This window comes from Pomacea canaliculata, linkage group LG3 (genome assembly GCF_003073045.1).
Source record: "Pomacea canaliculata isolate SZHN2017 linkage group LG3, ASM307304v1, whole genome shotgun sequence".
Taxonomy (NCBI): Eukaryota; Metazoa; Mollusca; class Gastropoda; order Architaenioglossa; family Ampullariidae; genus Pomacea; species Pomacea canaliculata.
Window position 1 is genome coordinate 24,854,399 of NC_037592.1, and position 17,721 is coordinate 24,872,119.

The window sequence follows — 17,721 nt, forward strand, 5'->3', positions numbered from 1 at the left end:
TAACAAGTTTGATTCCGCGACATCGTTCACTAAATGAGCCGGACGAAAAAAACAAAACAAAAAAAAAAAAAAAAGGGAGAGAAAAACGTACCGGTGGTTGCGGTGTTGGGAAGATGGTGGTGGTGGCAGGGGGGAACTCATTGTTGGGAGGAAGGTTTCAAAGGGCACAACAATCAACGGCCGTGACAAAGGGCGTTGTTTCTCTAACGCGTGACGAAACGGAGAAAAAAAATGATTAACTACAGAAATAGGCTCACAGTTAATCTCTCCTTTTCAATTAAAAAAGAAATAATATGGGAACATCTGGAAATTGCTTGGCTACCTCAGTCGCTTTGTGTATGTGTTTTACAATTGTATATATATTCTTTGCTGTTTATCTCCCTTTCTTTTGTTCTTTACCTCCCTATGTCTCCTTCTTTCCCAGTCCGTTGGTCTTTTTGTCCGTCAGCCAGCCAATCTCACATGCATGCTCACAACCACAAAGAAATTAAAATAAAGGACAACGACTGAAAGGGAGAGAGAGAGAAAAAAAGAGAGTACTGATAATCATACTAACGACTAGTGGGGACAGAATAAGGGGAATAGACATTCCGACATACACTCTCCTCTTCTCAAGAAAATATCCTATTGTTTGATTCCGTGCGAGATGAGGTTCTTTTGATCACCTTGTACAGCGCACTCTTTTTTGGACTGACGTCAGAGAACTCTTGAGTAGAAGGTAGTATTGGCCTAAAAATAACCTTAAAATGCTATCTCCCATAATTACGGTGCACGTCGAGGGCGGTTACAACGGGCTTTTGAGGCGGAGACGGCCAAGCACCAGGCGGCCTTGTCGGCTCGAGAGGTTGTCGTCGGCGCCAAGTGGCATTGTTTTGTGCTCTCGTGCACTCGGTGCACTGTGGCGGTTCTGTGCCAAAGCACATGATGCTGTGCACTGAGCCACCGGCAATCCTTACCCCCCTTGGTGTGCTGCCAACATTCGTAACCGAATAAAGAAAGAGACCAGAAACAACGAGTAACAACGCAAGAAATAAATAAAGAACGCAAGAAAAAAGAAATTAAAGATAGGAGCAAAGGAAACATGGAGACAAGACCCCTGCGAAACGTTGCACATCCCAACGAGGCACACACACACAGATTTTGAACCCGTGGCTATGGATCGACCGTCGGCTGTAGTTTGTCTGCCGACCCCGACCTCTGAAGTATGTGCCTGTGAGTTTAAGACATTGCTCCTTGCAACGGTTCATAAATAAGACCCCAGAAAACTAAACAGGGAGGTGAAAACTAAACAGAAAGGGCCTGTCAAACAGCAACAACAACATTATTTTTATTCCATTTTTTATTGTGGGATTCGAAAGTATTGTTCTTGGGGTTCACCGACCCTCGAGGCCTAAAAATGTTTGCAACCACATATTTCCACTGCTCCCGATCTTTAATTTATGCCAGCTGGCTGCTCTGCACGCGCATACACACAAACAAGAATAATGAATAAATAATATTCATATCAGACACGTACATCAAAACTCACACGCACAAAGATGTGAGTTGGAGCACACACTCGCACAACCACATGAACTCAGATGTTGCTGGGTGAAATGACCTGACGCTCAGATGACGTTTTTGCACTGCAGAGGGTGGGATGAACGCGCTGCGCTGTCGCGAGATCGATGACCAGAATCTTCTGTAAGCCAGGAGAATGAAGAAGTCGCTTTGCCTTTTAAAAGAATCACAGTTGCTTAACGACACCCATCTATACACCTTCTTCTGCCTCCCTTACAGCACAGGCGTCAGATTTCACGTTGTCGGCGTCGATATTTCCTGCAGGAACGTCAGCATGCAGAGATATATTACATTACCTGCTGGAGTCAATACAACTTTCACAGACTACTTCTCTGTCTCGCAATATGTGTATGTGTGAGAGTGCATTTTAGGGGGAAAATAAAGGAACTGAAGTAATGCAATGCTGTCATATGTTTGTGTTTGTGTTGACGACTCTTTATGGAATTATAACACTGCTGATATCAAAAGCTCCATGAAACCTTGCATGAACATTAACATACAATTTCATAATTTTAGCCGTCTCCGAGCTTTTAGTAAACATCCTATTTTTCCTCAACTACTTAACTGTTTCATCCGACTCCAACCCGTCTAATGCTCCTTTTCAGCCAAAAATTATTTCTGAAGTAAAAGTTGATGTGTAGTGATCTTCACGAATTTGTTTCTTTCCACCGTGTGTTTGTTTTCTCTTGTTAGTTCCTCCTTCTTTCCTTTGCTTTTTCCCTTCCAAAACACTTTAATTCCATGTAGGGGGGGGGGAAAGGGGGGATAAGTCACTTACGATTCTCAGTCGTTTTGGTTGTATTCATTATCGTCCTATAAAAGCATTGATTCTCTGCTTTTGTTTGTCTAACGTTCTTCTTCTGCGTGGGGTCAAGGGTATCACACTGCAATTTTTTTGCACTCAAGAATCTGGGTGGTTCTTCCTGGTTCATGTTGCTCCAATACAGTTAGTCTCTCAGATTTGTTGGGGAAAAAAAAATCAGAAAAAAAGAAGAAAAAAAAATGACTCCGGTCTTTTTTCAAGAGGTGGTGTGGGTTTTGGATGTCTATGCCACAAGGAAACTTACCTTTTATTATAGTGTGTCATCACATTTTTCAAGGGCCTTAATTCGTACTCGCTTACAGTCATCGTAACCTGCCATGTGACCTAACCAGCAGCGCCACCACCTCAGTCTTTGCTTGCATTCATTCCACACCACGGCCCAATGCAAGAACAAAAAACCCTAATCAAATGCCCGAACACCGTTCATAAGAAATATAATACTGCATGAAAAGGATATTTATTTGTTATGATTAAGGCAGGGAATACGGTTTAGTTTCTTTTTAAGGAAATTAAGCTTTCCATCGAAAAGCATAGTCCGTAACGTCATGTATAAATACATGTATGTACATGTTGATACAACCGTTCACGTGGCATTATCTCGGTTTAAATATGTTGTAAATAACTACCACTGTTAAGAGTTGTGTGCTCTCTGCGGGGCAATTCCTCCCTGGGCCATCAACATCAGTTTAGATTACAGTGGATCTGAAGCTTTCAGCCATAACAATTTTCATCAAGCGCTGCTGTCCACAGCTATCAGCTACACCTTCTGGAAAGGTCCCCGTTCCCTCCGCCCTCCGGGTCATGACGATGTCGATGAGAAAAGGTAAAAGTGGATATTAACTTGCCAGTGGCAGTCCTTGGATGTCAACATTCATCTCGGCTCAATCGTGACGAGAAAAAAATTCCACAAAAAACAGCAAAAACAACCCACCAAAATGAAAAGCAAACCATTAAGGCATAAAACCCCTTCAAAACAAAACTGTTTTCTCTTCCAGAAAAACAAAACAAAAGAAAAACAACCCTTTAAAAAGCTTGATTTTTTAAGAAAGCATGAGAAGTACTATATCTGCAATTTAGGATTCTTCCCTTTTATTTTGGACGTAGATGCCAGAAAATAAAAGATTTGATTGTAATAATAATACAAACAAAATGAAGAAGATAAATAAATAACAGGTAAATCTGTTGACATCCAATGACTTCCCCTGCTCAATTATTCTCAGCTGGCCTTGACCCGTCTTCAGGACTGCCGACAGACGGAAGCTGTGTTGCAGAGTCATCCACCTTGACGGCAAGCGTGACGGGATCGACGTGCGCTTGTTTGAAAGATCGAGAGTATCTGGTAAAATTCTCTCCCCTTTGCTTGCGTTCAGCCTTTGAGTTTTTTGCGTGGTTTCGTGAGAGCCGTTTCATTTTCTTGTCACCTGTCATGAACTCCCTGGTGAAAGTAGTCAGATAGTTTTTAAAAAAAAAATTTAGCTACCTTCAAAAAAACCTAACATAATGCATTTACTGATGTTCAACGTCGCCTACATTCTAACATATCAATAATATTAGTTAAAATCGTATGCTCTTATTTTTGGTTGGACTTTTCATCCTTTCCCCTTCCCCGCTGATTCCTGTCTTCTCATACATTTTCATTAATGTATGGATTGTCAAAAATGTATTTTTTATTATTTGATCTTTTGCTTTGCATCATAAATGTAGAACAGACAACGAGCTCGGAATGACTACAAGACGGAAAATTACAAGGTAAACATGGCTGTGGTTAGTAACTGTTTCTTTTTATTCTTTAGCCACTTTTATCTTTTTTCCCTTCGATGCCAAGTATATTTTATAATCTGAGAAAGTGTCAAAGTCTGAGTACTCACGAAATGTCGATGGTGCCATCCCCGTTCGTATCCATGAAGCTTATAATTTTGTCTATCACGCTCCCTGTAACCGGAATGCCAGCTTCCTGGAAACATCAGTAGGGGCAAGAAAGATGCAGAATTTGAGAGGTACCCTCTGAGATGTAACATGTGCGTGAGTGTCCTCATACACACGCGCGTGCATGGTGGTAGCATCACAACATATGCTGCTAACTCGTGGAGAAATTTCTCACCCAGTTATCACAATCATAAAAAATTATATAATATTCAGAATAAGATAAACTTTATACTCGTATTAATCACATTCAAGATTTGCAACCCAAAGGTGTGACAAAAATCCCAGTGTCTTCTTTGATTAATGTCTTTGTTTTGTAGTGAACTAGTGTTAATTTTTCCTTTCTTTAGTTCGAGGTCTAGAAGTTAAAAACAACATAACTTTTACTTATTCTGTTAGCCTTGTAAATAAAGATTTGTCATCTCTCTCTCGGCTCCTCTACCTTTTTGTACTTTGTTAAGAACCATATCTCAAGCATTGGGCATAAGATATTGTTGCCGCCTCTGTATTTTTTTTTAGATGGCTGCTGACACCCTTACCCCCCTGGTTCCTACACCACTGAGGTACCTGGAAGAGAAGGTTGAGCTCTTCGCGACAAACACCTTCGTTGTTATCTTTGTTGATTTTGTGGAAGAAGTCCGACGCTCGCATCTTCTCCTTGAGAAGATAAAACATGTGCAGGGGGTCCAGATTGTAGGCTCCTGGCGCCTGAATCCTCCTCAGCATCTCTTCACGACTGAGGGACTTCACGGGGAGGATGATGTCATAGTTTACCTGCAGATGTCGAGTCTTTCGCACGTCGTCCAAGATGGCTTGAAAATCGCGATCGACAACAACTCCCTACAAAATAAATAAATCGGAACATAATGGAAAAGGTAAGGGAAAGAGGGAAGAGAGAGAGATGTTGGAATTCTTCTGCAGGCGAGGATGGTTACCATGGGTCAGGAGGTGTCTGCGCGCGTGTGTGCTATCTGTCTGCAAGATTGGTTTATCATGAACGTTACCCTCCTCTCTCTCTCTCACACACAGAGCAGTACATTAGTATAATCACCGATAATTAAGATATGAATCGGGATACATAAAACTGTAACAGGATACCACGAAAGACTCGCGAAAAAATAAAAGACTCACGAGTTTATAATGTATAAATAAGATATTAATTATTATATATTTTATACAATTATATTATAATAAAAGACATAATACTTGAGAAATTACAGAGAAGGGTTCAGGAGTCAGATGAGAAAGAGATCATAATGAGATTACGACATCACAAAACAGAGAGAAAAAAAATCAAGGGGCATTGCAACGAGAGCCAAATCAGAGCCAGACAAGCATTAGACGGATTATTAAAAACGAGACACTAAAAGACAGAACAAGCAAACTAAACTTAAAAAAAAAACCAGTTCAAAGCACAGGAAGATCACAAAAAGGTAGAGCCACAGAAAAAAAGAGAATTGGTTGAATGAGACATCACAAAGGACGCCTGATCGAAATACCAACACTGTAAAAGAGGTGCACAAAAAAAAAGAAAAAACAAAGCAAAAGAAAAAAAAAAACAACCAAATATACAAAACCACACGAGACAAGATAATAGGGACCACCAGAAAATAGAACATGGCGTCTTGTTTTCGCTGTAATCATGTTGAGAGGATAAGAGGGTGCAACATCCTGCAGCTACTCCGTCATATTAGTTGTTCTTTTGATAGAAAAAAAAAATCCCTGAAAGTTGAGGCTAACGGCAGACACATGATACGCAAGAGTACCGGGGAGAAATAGCTGTTTGCTACTCAAGCCTTGATTTGCTGCTGGTCGCCATTTCTTATGAAGTCCAACTTTTGTGCCCGCGAATGTCTGGCATGTTGTGTCTTAAAAATATAATGTCGCAAAAGGTTAATTTTTTAAATTTTTTTTTCCCATTACGAACATCGGAACTCCTCCATCATAAGAAAACTGAAGCAGACCCTTTATTTCTTGTAAGCCACAAGATTTCCATCCGCTGTTTCTATGTGTGTCACTACTGTTTGTTTGCATGGAAGGAGGGTGCATGTATGTATTTATGCACATATGCATCTACGGATAGATGGAAGTAAATGGGGTTGTATCACCTGTAAGTAACCACAGCGTAAATATATACTGACTAGAAGCTACAAGTTACTGAGATTTTACTAAAGCTTTATTATAAAATAAGGTGTCAGAACAAAACCTTACAAATACCATCTCTTATAATGCCAGATGATCAAAGAGACAGGTCAAGCCGCTGGACATCACGCGCTTAGTCGTGACCTGTTTGCGCGACCGGCATGCGTATCCTAGTGACATCGTATCGAGGGCTGGACAGGCCAAGACATGCAATCAGTCACAGGTTCTAGCAAAACTGTGTCAAAGGGTAGCAGCTGCTTTGTATAATGTGCGCGACCGGAGTCTTCTGTGTGTGGAATATCGGGACAATAATGCTTGCCCACTTTTATCAGCTTCTAGTACGTGTTGAAACCTGCGTTGACACATGAGATAAGGATTTCAGAAGAGAAAACTTCTTAGGTGGTGAAAGTAACGACGGCGCACGCACATTCACATATAAATATAGATGTGCATGAGCAATGACTTGAAAACTGAGAACAAGACACGTGTACATGCACCATGAGCACAAACGCGTGCATGTGTGTGTATGTGTGTGTCCCGCGTGAGTGTAAGAGAGAGAGAATGTGCACGGACATTTGAAAGAGCGTTTGGGGTAGGTTTTTTTGTTTTGCTAAGGGAGGTAATCCAACAGCCTTACCTCCATGTCGAGAAGTTCAAGGGCGACAGTCGGGTGGGCATGTATCGAATTCATCAAGACACTCGTGAACGAGGCGGTGATCGGATTGTTTCCAATCTGGACATTCCTGACGCAAATAAAGCTACTTAATTCAATCTTGTAAGGACTAATAAGATCCACCAACAACAAATGAAGCTACTTAATGCCGTATTCTTGTAAGGACTAACAAGATCCACCACCACCACCACCATCACTAGAGATTCATGTATGAACATCTGTTTTACTAAATCATGTCATGCTGAAAGTTACATATACAGAACTTTGTTAAACATTCATCAATATATAATGATGGGATTTTTGGAAGTGCACAGCACGAATATATGCTGTGGATAAAGATTCCATGAGATGAATGGATGCTGTGGATAAAGATGCTTCGAGATGATTGACTGCTGTGGATACAAAAGCCATGGGATTAACGGTTGCTGTGGGTAAAGATACCGTGCGATCGGAGATTCAGATGAATAGATGCTGTAGATAAAGGATGAACAAGTGCAGATAGAGATACCAACTAAGACGCAAGGCATGAGTGGATACTGTAGACACAGATGTCTAGATGAGTAGAGATGCTGGGTGACATGAGTGAATGTTGTAGATATATATGCCACTGCAAGAAGAGACGAGGAACTGGACTACTTTCCGCTGACCTTTAGCACACGGAGGGTCTTGTTGAGTACGAGGCCTCTGACGAGCTCTAGAAGGGCAGGTGGATGAATCCTATTGCACGTGAGATCCAGTTCCCGCATCACATGGTTCCGTGCCAGAGCGTCGCCCAGAGCCACACAACCCTCAAACCCAAAGCCGTTCCATGCCAGGTCCACTCTCTGGAGTGACTGGTTGACCTAAAAAACGAAATCAGTATTACTAGTTCGCTATCGTGCAACGAAATGCGTGAACTAAAGGCAGCAACCTTTGGATGGATGTAGTTTAGTGGTAGTAATTTCGTGACCTTCGTACGCCTCTTCCAATATTTTGGTGCACACCCACCTCCAGACCTTTGGCCACGCAAATAGCGCCAATGCGTCTGATATGGTTCCATCGCAGTTCCAGCTCTTGCAAACTTCGATTCTTCCCTGAAAAATAATGCAGATGTATCTATGAATAGTCGTGTACTGGGTAGTACTCATGTAAGGTGTGAATCAAGATAGAATGAGACAATAAATAAGCTTGAACCAACAAAGGGAATTAAATCAATTTTTATATCACTAATTAGTCGACATTTATTTCCCCTGCTAAGTCGAAGGCAACATGATATAAGAATTAGGTAAGGGCCTTTCTTAGCCGAGCAGATCGTCTCACCAAGACCGAATACCTGAAGGTGCAGGCGATAGAAACAAGACCTATACCCAGCCTGCAAGAGTTCATCGGCCCCGAACGGGCCCGTTTCGGGCTGAGAAATGGGGCCGTTAAGGGAAGTTACACTCCCAGCCCGCCGTATTATGGGAGCCTAAAGTGCATCGGCCCCTTGCGGGCTTGGGAGAAATAACTCCCTCAGCCCTTCAAAGCCCCACCCTAAAAACACCTCGCAGCCCTTCCATAGTCCCTCAGCCCTCCAAAGCCCCACCCTAAAAACACCTCGCAGCCCTTCCATAGTCCCTCAGCCCTCCAAAGCCCCAGCCTAAAAACACCTCGCAGCCCTTCCATAGTCCCTCAGCCCTCCAAAGTCCCAACCTAAAAAACACCTCGCAGCCCTTCCATAGTCCCTCAGCCCTCCATAGCCCCACCCTAAAAACACCTCGCAGCCCTTCCATAGTCCCTCAGCCCTCCATAGCCCCACCCTAAAAACACCTCGCAGCCCTTCCATAGTCCCTCAGCCCTCCATAGCCCCACCCTAAAAACACCTCATAGCCCTTCAAAGCCCCTCTCAGCCCTCCAAAGCCCCATCCTAAAAAACACCTTTCAGCCCTTCAAAGCACTTGGTAAATACCAGCAGAACAAAAATAGACATGATTCAACAATTTATTAAATACAAGCAGATACACAAGGTTTTCATATTAATTTACAACAAAGAAATTTTCACAAATGCCTGACCAAAAAATATTCATTGCAATTTATCATATACATATACAAGCAAAAAAAATAAAGGGTTTTAATATTTATTACAACAAAGAATTTGAGTCTTCAAAAACTTCAGGCTAATTGTTGCGAATACCTGACCCCCCAAAAAAGAAAAAAAAAATCATTACAATCTTCAAAACAATTTATCATATACAAGCAAAAGATAAACAAGGATTGAATATTTATTTACAACAAAGAATTTGTCACAAATGCCTGACCCCCACCTCCAAAAAAAGAAAAAAGTCATTACAATCTTCAAAAACAACTTATCATATACATATACAAGCAAAAAATATACATGGTTTTAACATTATTTACAACCAAGAATTTGAGTCTTTACAGTCTTCAGGCTAGTTGTCGCGAATACCTGACCAAAAGAAAAAAAAAAAAAGAAAAAAATCATTACAATCTTCAAAACATAACATATACAAGCAAGCAAAAAATATACATGGTTTTAACATTTATTTACAACAAAGAATTTGAGTCTTTAAAGTCTTCAGGCTAGTTGTCGGGAATACCTGACTAAAAAAAAAAAAAATCCTTACAATCTTCAAAACAATGTACTATATACAACACAAAAAGGAGAGAAGAAAATTTATTATATACAAAGAAATTTATTTATATACAAGCCAAAACTAAACATGGTTTTAACATTTATTTACAACAAGAATTTGAGTCTTCAAAGTCTTCAGGCTAGTTGTTGCGAAAGAAGCTTTAATTAGATTTCACAACAGCCACTTTCCCCCCTAAATTCTCTACACACAGATTCCTCTTCCAGCCTATCAAATTTCTCACCTGAAACATGGGATTGCTGCTGGAGTCATTACTTGTTCACCTACATTTCGTAACTTGATTCATATGTGGAGCAAGCTTCGAAACATTTCTCTGTGCTCCTCAACAGCATGACCCATCTGCAATCAAAATATTAGTCCTTTAATGATAAGCAAAACAAGGCATTTCAATTTATTCACTTCTTACCGATGTGCCATTCAGTTGAAGTAAAACGTATTTCTGTTTCTTACTATTTATGAGCTTTAAAGCAGCTAGGAGGCAACAGGAAGTTGATGGCCAACACCACTTATGTAAATAGATTCATGTAGGCTTGCTTCTAGTGTTGATTACTATTTGTGGATTAGAAAGGAAAACTAATAAGAGGTAGAATCACTAGAAACCATATCACATCAAAGCAGTTGCACTTGTAAACAGGTGTACAACATGCAGAGATTACAGAACAGGGTAATAGGCAGGGTTAACTTTCTTCATAAACAAATCATGAATGATAAAGCCATGCTTACATTGATAAATTAAACACATGCATAGTTATTTTCTTTGATTTCTTATTGCACTGACCATCAGATGGCTTTGTCCTTGGACTTGTTCCTCCATTCTTGCCAGTTACTTCCAAACTATTTGTAAGCAGTGGCAGATATAATATCCCCAGGCTGCTGCTGTGCACAAGGGAAATTGTGATGGTTAAAAGTCAAATACAAAATGTTTCATTGTAATGCATTTGTACATGAAACTACAGTCTACTTCAGGGTCATATGCAACCCAAACAGGAAACATATTGACTTGCAAAAAACAAAACAAAAACAATCAAGTATGCTCTCAGTATCCCAACCTTTGCCCTACATAACTAGCACCACAATTTCTACCTGCCTGCCCCACTATTTCTTCAAAGAAGCATTTTGACTAAAAGAGCCAGCTCTGTAGTAACAATTATCTCGTTATGAGTAGCAACATCTTTCATGTATTGATGAAATGTCAGTAGTTTTCAGTGTATGGTTAGATATGCTATCTCTCTCTCTCTTACATATCTATATGTAAAGTTTTCAATCTACTTGAACAGGAACATTAAAAATGGAAAAATTAAAATTTTGACAAGCTATCAAGTGACAGGACACTTAAATGAAAGTGGAGCATTTATCTTGTGAGACTGACTTATAGCTAAACCCAGTCAGACTCACTGCAAGAATCTCTCTCCTTGCAAAATAAAGTACTTAAGCTCACATAATAAAAAGTAGCAATTTAAGAAGCCACTTCAAAACACTTACTGGTACAGCAATAATCCTGTTCATATGCAGAGTGATGAAATATTTTAGTTCTTTTATAATTCCACTCATTCCAGATTGGGAATAACCAGTCTCGTCATATACCATGTCAGTTGATTTTCTTACAACCCTTCCAGGATCTTGAATATCCTACACAAATAAAGTTAAAGCATCCTACACAACATGTTAATTTATGGCATTGTCACAACTCTTCATGAAAAACTCTAATTACTGTTATCTTATCACGTGTGTGCACATTTATGCAGAAACAATCTGCAGCCTGTGTTGTCTCTTTTTCTAATATATATCCTACAGTGCCCAAAGATTACTTGAAGTTATCACTAAAGTTTCAAATAGATGAAATTTTAAGCTAATGAGGTAATTGGTTTGGTTGTGTTTACATTGTGTTTAACTAAACTGTAACTGTGGTCAGTCTTCATGTTTGCAATAATGTACAACAGCTTACAACAATGTTATTTTATATATTATAATTGCAGAATGCAAACACAATAGAACACACTTTAAGCATTCATTGTAAAAGTATGCAAATATTATAAAACTGACTACTTTATATGAAAGAAAAAAGTATATATAACACATTTTACCAAACTGAAACACTAATGTATTTCACTCTGTCAGGAATACTGTTTGCTGTTCTCAATGATTAAGAAATGTGTAGTCTTATTTTACAACATGGAACGGTTTATACGCACACTATACATTCAGCTTGGCTCATCTTCAGCCACGCTGTGGAGTTATCTGTTGACTGTTTTGTAGTCGGCATTATTACAATGCTTTGACTAAGCACGATCCCCGATCTTCAGCATTTCCTAGAAAGTGAAATAACCAAAGTCAGCATTAAAAAAAAACAAACAAACAAACAAACAAAAAAACGATTACAATAATCTTTCAATACACGATCGAGTGTTCAAATTTCAATAGAAGGTAAATTGCTAAGAACTATTATAGGGTCAATTAATTATAAGGATTGTTTGAAACACTAATATTTTGCTTCGAGAATTTATACATAAAATACCTTGTGTTAGCCATGCGGCATCTTCCTACAGCGAGCACATGGCACAAAGCGGAAGTAGCACGCAACAAATCGACGATTCGGGCTGAACTATACAAATTAAATTAAACTAATACCAGAAATCCTGATACTGTACAGACAGTTTCAACTGGTATGAATAATTCGTGTTATAATATTTTACAGAATTTTAGGGTACACTTTACACTTAATTCACAAACTCACCGAGAGTGCGATGACCAAAGCGGTTGTTGCAGGTAGAAGCCCATCGGGCGGCGAGTGTGGAGTCTGACAGCCGGTCAGCAAATGCGGGCGCGAGGTCAGAGGGCGGAGTGAAAAGTCCGACATACGGGTCACTGTCAGCGCGTAACGGCTACGCCCTATGGGCGTTCGGTCAGTTAGGAGCGGGATAGCCCGTAGCCCTTACTTTCACCCGTCCCCCCGATCGGGGCCCTTCAAAATCTGAAAGCTTATGCAGGCTGGGTAGGCGGTACGTGACAATGGGAGATCGAGTTCTGTACGAATGGCTGGAGGGGGATGGAGGAAGGAGGAGCGAACGCTTTTGCAAACTAAGGTACATGTACTAGTTTGGTTAGCAAGTATACCTTATACGCATTAGCCCAAGGACCTTCTAGAAAGCTTTCCTGATCGGATGACATATAAGTAGAGGTATCTCAAGTTGAAGAGAGAGAAAGTTTAGAGAGATGGAGAGAAGGCTGAGAAGCCCTATGCAACGGGAACTATCATTCCACCCTTGGATCATGACTCGCAATCGAGAGAGCGCAGGGGAAAGGTGCACGCGAGTCACCGGCCTTGCAGCAGCTCGAAGTACATAAAAAAATAGTAGTCCCTCATAATGACAATTAGATACAAACGACGACACAAGGAATAATAATAATAATAAAAGCGAGAATTTATAGGGGTAGATGTCATACAGTGCGCATTTATTTCTGTACTGGATCTCTTGAACAGTCCTATCCCTTTCATACCCTTCTCAATATATATAAGCATATCACTTCTTCATATATAAGTAATCACTTGCAAAAATGCACGAACGCGCGAGCACACATCACACGTGGAAAAAAAAGAAAGATAGTTTTTAAATATTTGACACGTGTTACTAACTGACGAGGTGGCCGAGAGGTTAAGGCGATGGACTGCTAATCCATTGGGGTCTCCCCGCGTGGGTTCGAATCCCATCCTCGTCGAGGTTACTTTTTTTTCCCAATTAGTTGGAAAAGGCTCAAAAAACAAAAAGTCGAACAGTCAAGTGCACAGAACTAGCGATTATGAGTCATATAAACTACTCATAAACTAAACTTTTAGCTGATCCCTTGATCTAAATATGACATATCAAACTGAGATCGAGTCCCCCGAGGGCCGCATGGGTCACATTTGTGTTGTCATGAGGGACGCACTCGTGTACAGTGTCTTTTGTGCGAGACACAGGTGTACTTGCAAAGGGTGTGCCTGATTCAAATCACGCCGTTTTGCTGGCTAAACGTAGCAACCTCATACCGATTGCAGCGCCAACTGTCCGTCCACCCGACTCTCTGAGTTCGTTGTGATTCAAGACGAGGACGCGAAGACTGTTGTTTTTCTATAAAGCGAAAGAGAGAGAGAGAGAGATTCAAGTTGTAACATGATACAGGGTAAATGCCTATAGCAACTGTCATGGACTTCATAGTTCGCGTCATCAAAGATGAAAACACACACACACAACGGATATTTCATACATGCACTTTCCACTGCAGCACTGAGCAGAAATTTCTTTAAATATTTTGTAGCGTGTATCTTTATCTCTCTCTCACACACACATTTTGTAGGTTTATTCTGAATCACGATATATGTTTAATTTATCTTCCTTGGGGAGAAGAAACATTTAAAGCACTGACTTGAGAGGCTTAAAAACAAACAAACAAACAAAAACAAACACCCTTCCCCCACAACATACCAACAAGAAATCCGCTATTGCACGAGCATCTCCATCCGTCAACTTGTTATCTGCAACAAAAATTATGAACCTGTGATAATGATGAACGGTAATAAAAAAAGGATGGCACTGTATACTGATCTTTCTTTTGTCTGGAGGAGAAGAAGAAAGTATAAGAAACAAGTGCTTACAAAATCTTTGAGAACAATGGGACATCCCCTAGCAAGTTAACTAAAATATAGACACCAAGAAGCAGGTATAGGTACTTGACAGATTCAGCCATGTTAGGTTGCTGTCGTTGCTGACAAAGTCTGAAAGGCGGCGCAAGCCTGTTCCAGTGAGACAGTTGTTACCCGCGTCCTGGAAGAAAGAGTAAATAATAATGTGTGTGGAGAGAGAGCGAGAGCATGATGCTCTTGAAACGAAAGAAGAAAAGAATTACAGATAGGGAGCCAATTACACCAACAAACAGGAAGGTGGGCAAACCTACGAACAGACAGACTTACGAGGGTCTGGATGCTGATGCGGGTTAACACAGCAATGACGTATTCACTTTCGTGCGCTCCGATGGTATTGCCGGACACATCGAGTCCGCGCGCCTGTCGCTCGTGCTACAAGCGAAAGAAAATAAATAAACAAACAGTGGAAGGAAAATAATTCTCGCGAGGAAGTGAATACCTGATGACACGTGACCATTGAAGCGAATGTTTCATACAATTTCCACTAAAGCACTAAGCAGAAATTTCTTTAAATATTTTATATCATGTATCTTCATCAAGATCCCACCTGGAACAATGTATGCCTGTCTCTTCCTTTCTGCCCTTCTGTGTGTGAGAGAGAGAAGGTCAAAGATGAGAGAAAAGGGAAAAATTAGGAGGACAGTGGGAAAGAGAGAGCGATTGGCACTACCATGAGGGCTAGGCAGGTGGCTTTCAGCTCACGCAGAGTCAAACCGAGATCTCGGAAAGTCAGGAAGTCTCGACCAAACTGCCCGATGACCGCGCGCTGGGGCACCACGCCCAACTTGACCGCAGCACGTCGGTACGTCCGATGACTTGCTGTCACGTCCGGCATGTCCCCAGCACGGCTGTACGTCACGTATTTTCCCGTGACCGCCGGGGCCTTGTGTTGCAGCGTCGTTACAGCTTTGGAAATAAAAAACCCACTACCCTTAAATTACAGGTACCTTTACAGTCTGTCATCACAATCATGTCTCATCACATTTCTTTTTATTATACAGGCTAACGGATTGCGTGGCGATCGAGTCATACTGTACGATTCATGATCTTGTAATATATAGCATGCAATAAAATACAGCAAAATTTTTTTAAACCGTAGGGAAAAAAAAGGACTCAGAGGAACAAGGAGATACAGTAGCCTAATTCACTCTGTCTTGGGATCGGGTCTCGTCTCTGTCATCCCGTTCTGGCAACTGTTCTGCCTTGGCAGACATTGTTGCTAGTTTAACATAAAGCACCAGTTCTCATCTACCCACCATCAACACAGCGAACCACTTACAATTCGCTGCTCCTACGACCATCTTTCATTATTTCAACACGATCTAGCGTTCTTTCGCTTTGTTTTGATGATTTGGAAAAGTAATTTTAAAAAAATCGCAAGATAACATGTTTTGTGTAATTATACTCACCTGAAGTAGGTTCTTCAACATTTCCTGATACCATTTCGCTCATGACGAGGGTTCCATGTAGGTGCCGATCCACTAGTGCTAACTTTGCCTCCGATTCCGTGCACGAGCTCAAATTTGAGGGCAGACATGAGACGTCCAGAGGTACCTCGCGTTCATCTTCTGACATTGCTGTTTATTTTCTTCAGACACGAAAGTCTTCAAAAGATATTTTCTTTTTCTCTTAAAGTTCTGCTTTTTAAGGCAAAAATGACAGTGAGGGATAGATGGGTTACTAAAAGAATAATCCAGATCGTAGCATCAGTAGCGAGTTACATAGTTTTCGATATTGCCATGTCTCAGATTGTCCTTTATAGATTGCAGCTGTTGATAACTTGCTCTTGGCCTTAATGTGTGTGTAATGTGGCTGGCTGACCTGAATGCAGTACGAACACGCAGGGTTTTAACATCTGTGTTTAATTGTTTTTCATCCGTCTTAACTTTTTTCTTTTAAACTTTAATTTCCCAATGGAAATTCAAGACAATTGAAAACTGCAAGCGGCAGCACATCTCGACTCTGAGAACCCAAAGGACGACGAAGGCCTTTTTGAAGTAAACTCGCTTTGTATACTGCTATTAGCATGCAAAAATGCCAGGAGCAAACAGCGACGCATTGAACACACAACTCAAGAACACAACCTGCTGCTCCCGCTGGATGTTTTTGTGTCTTGTAGGGTGGGGTGGGGTTTATCACCATGGCACTGCGTCTAATTTTGTGAAGCTTCTTCTGATCGCTCTGACAGCAGCGATGCCTGAGAGGCTTAAGTAGCTGTCACCTCAGCTTGACATCGACGTCTGGATCTGTACCAAGCCAGAATACCATGTAAATGTCTCATCTTGAGGATCCATCTCTAGCTGGATGTTCATTGAATAGGAAATGTTAGCATTCTTTTTTTAAAAAAGAAAATGAACTAAACATGACTGTATCTAATATTTGCTTCCTGAAGAAAAGGTAACAGCTTTCATAGGTATAACATTAAAGCACCATCTCATCATTTTCTACTGAAAATTGCACATGCTAAGAGATCAGGAGTAAGTTACTGATAAATTTTTCAACCTTGTCATAAAAAATTAATGGTCAGTCTAACCCCCTCTCCGATCACCTACTCCTTTCATAATACTTTAATGCACATCTGTTGTCCTGTTTTTTATAAGCAGATATAAACTTCTTGCCTTAGTGCTGGGAAAGAACCATTGTAGTCTCTCTGGAGATTGCATTGGTTCTTGGTCTTATTAATCATTGGTAAATTTAGGTGTCTTCTGCATGGAACATGAAAGTCTGGTCTATTCAATTTTGCAAGGCTGAGATAAGGAGTAGCTGCATTCGCAAGTTTTTACTTAGTTACTTACTCACACTTTTAAGTTTTGTTTGCATTATATCTGACTGCAATATTCAGAGAAAGATGCATAAGAAGCTAATGAAATTTTTTTTATAAAGAAGGACATGGTAATTAAATGTGGCATGGTTTGCATTAGCTAGTTTAATGGCACTTTGCAGTCTGCAAACTTAACACTAAAGCCAAAGACAAGCAAACATATTTATTCTGTAAGTCTAATCCAGACCTGTACCCAGCCAACAAACTACACAAGTTCAAATATGTTCATTCATATGCATGCACTTGTGTGTCCTCTTATAACACAAATAACAGCCACCTTTCACATACAAAACAGTGCTGCCGTTAAACCCAGTGTAAAAATTGTAGCTTCCTTTTGATTCTACATTAAAAAAACAGCCAAAAGCCAATCTTAGTAAAAATTATTTTCAGATAACTGAATTTAGTCTATTACAAGAGATTCATTCCCCAAAGCTGAGTGAATAACTTATGCACCATTCATAGGATCTA

At 40.4% G+C, this 17,721-nt stretch overlaps 1 protein-coding gene, 2 long non-coding RNA genes and 1 other non-coding gene across 5 annotated transcripts; 1 reads left to right on the forward strand and 3 right to left on the reverse strand.

Moving 5' to 3' along the window:
• Positions 1-2,626: 2,626 nt before the first annotated feature.
• LOC112559581 (leucine-rich repeat-containing protein 74B-like) lies at positions 2,627-15,351 on the reverse strand. The gene is made up of 11 exons (XM_025230913.1): positions 15,103-15,351; positions 14,700-14,804; positions 14,460-14,553; positions 14,215-14,264; positions 13,779-13,860; positions 8,109-8,194; positions 7,769-7,963; positions 7,086-7,181; positions 4,874-5,146; positions 4,252-4,337; positions 2,627-3,818 (listed from the first exon to the last, which is right to left on the reverse strand). Exons 1-11 carry the CDS (start codon positions 15,265-15,267, stop codon positions 3,590-3,592), a joined length of 1,461 nt encoding a protein of 486 aa, XP_025086698.1. The 5' UTR covers positions 15,268-15,351; the 3' UTR covers positions 2,627-3,589.
• LOC112560546 lies at positions 9,486-11,254 on the reverse strand. Of its 2 annotated transcripts, none has more exons than XR_003098556.1 (4): positions 11,234-11,254; positions 10,530-10,624; positions 9,975-10,090; positions 9,486-9,546 (listed from the first exon to the last, which is right to left on the reverse strand). It is a non-coding gene; the product is annotated as an uncharacterized LOC112560546 (long non-coding RNA). The 2 variants fall into 2 exon arrangements; XR_003098555.1 differs by having other exon boundaries at positions 10,530-10,627.
• Positions 11,253-12,444, reverse strand: LOC112560545. The gene is made up of 3 exons (XR_003098554.1): positions 12,267-12,444; positions 11,944-12,060; positions 11,253-11,380 (listed from the first exon to the last, which is right to left on the reverse strand). It is a non-coding gene; the product is annotated as an uncharacterized LOC112560545 (long non-coding RNA).
• On the forward strand, positions 13,387-13,468 carry Trnas-gcu. The gene has a single exon. It is a non-coding gene; the product is annotated as a tRNA-Ser (tRNA).
• Positions 15,352-17,721: the final 2,370 nt, after the last annotated feature.

Excerpts from the sequence above, each read along its gene's own strand:
- LOC112559581 (XM_025230913.1), bottom strand. The coding sequence starts at position 15,267 with ATGCCGGACGTGACAGCAAGTCATCGGACGTACCGACGTGCTGCGGTC. Across the intron at positions 13,861-14,214 it reads CAATAGCGGATTTCTTGTTG|AAAAACAACAGTCTTCGCGT; the intron begins GTATGTTGTGGG and ends TTCGCTTTATAG. Across the intron at positions 7,182-7,768 it reads AGACCCTCCGTGTGCTAAAG|ATTGGAAACAATCCGATCAC; the intron begins GTCAGCGGAAAG and ends AGGAATGTCCAG.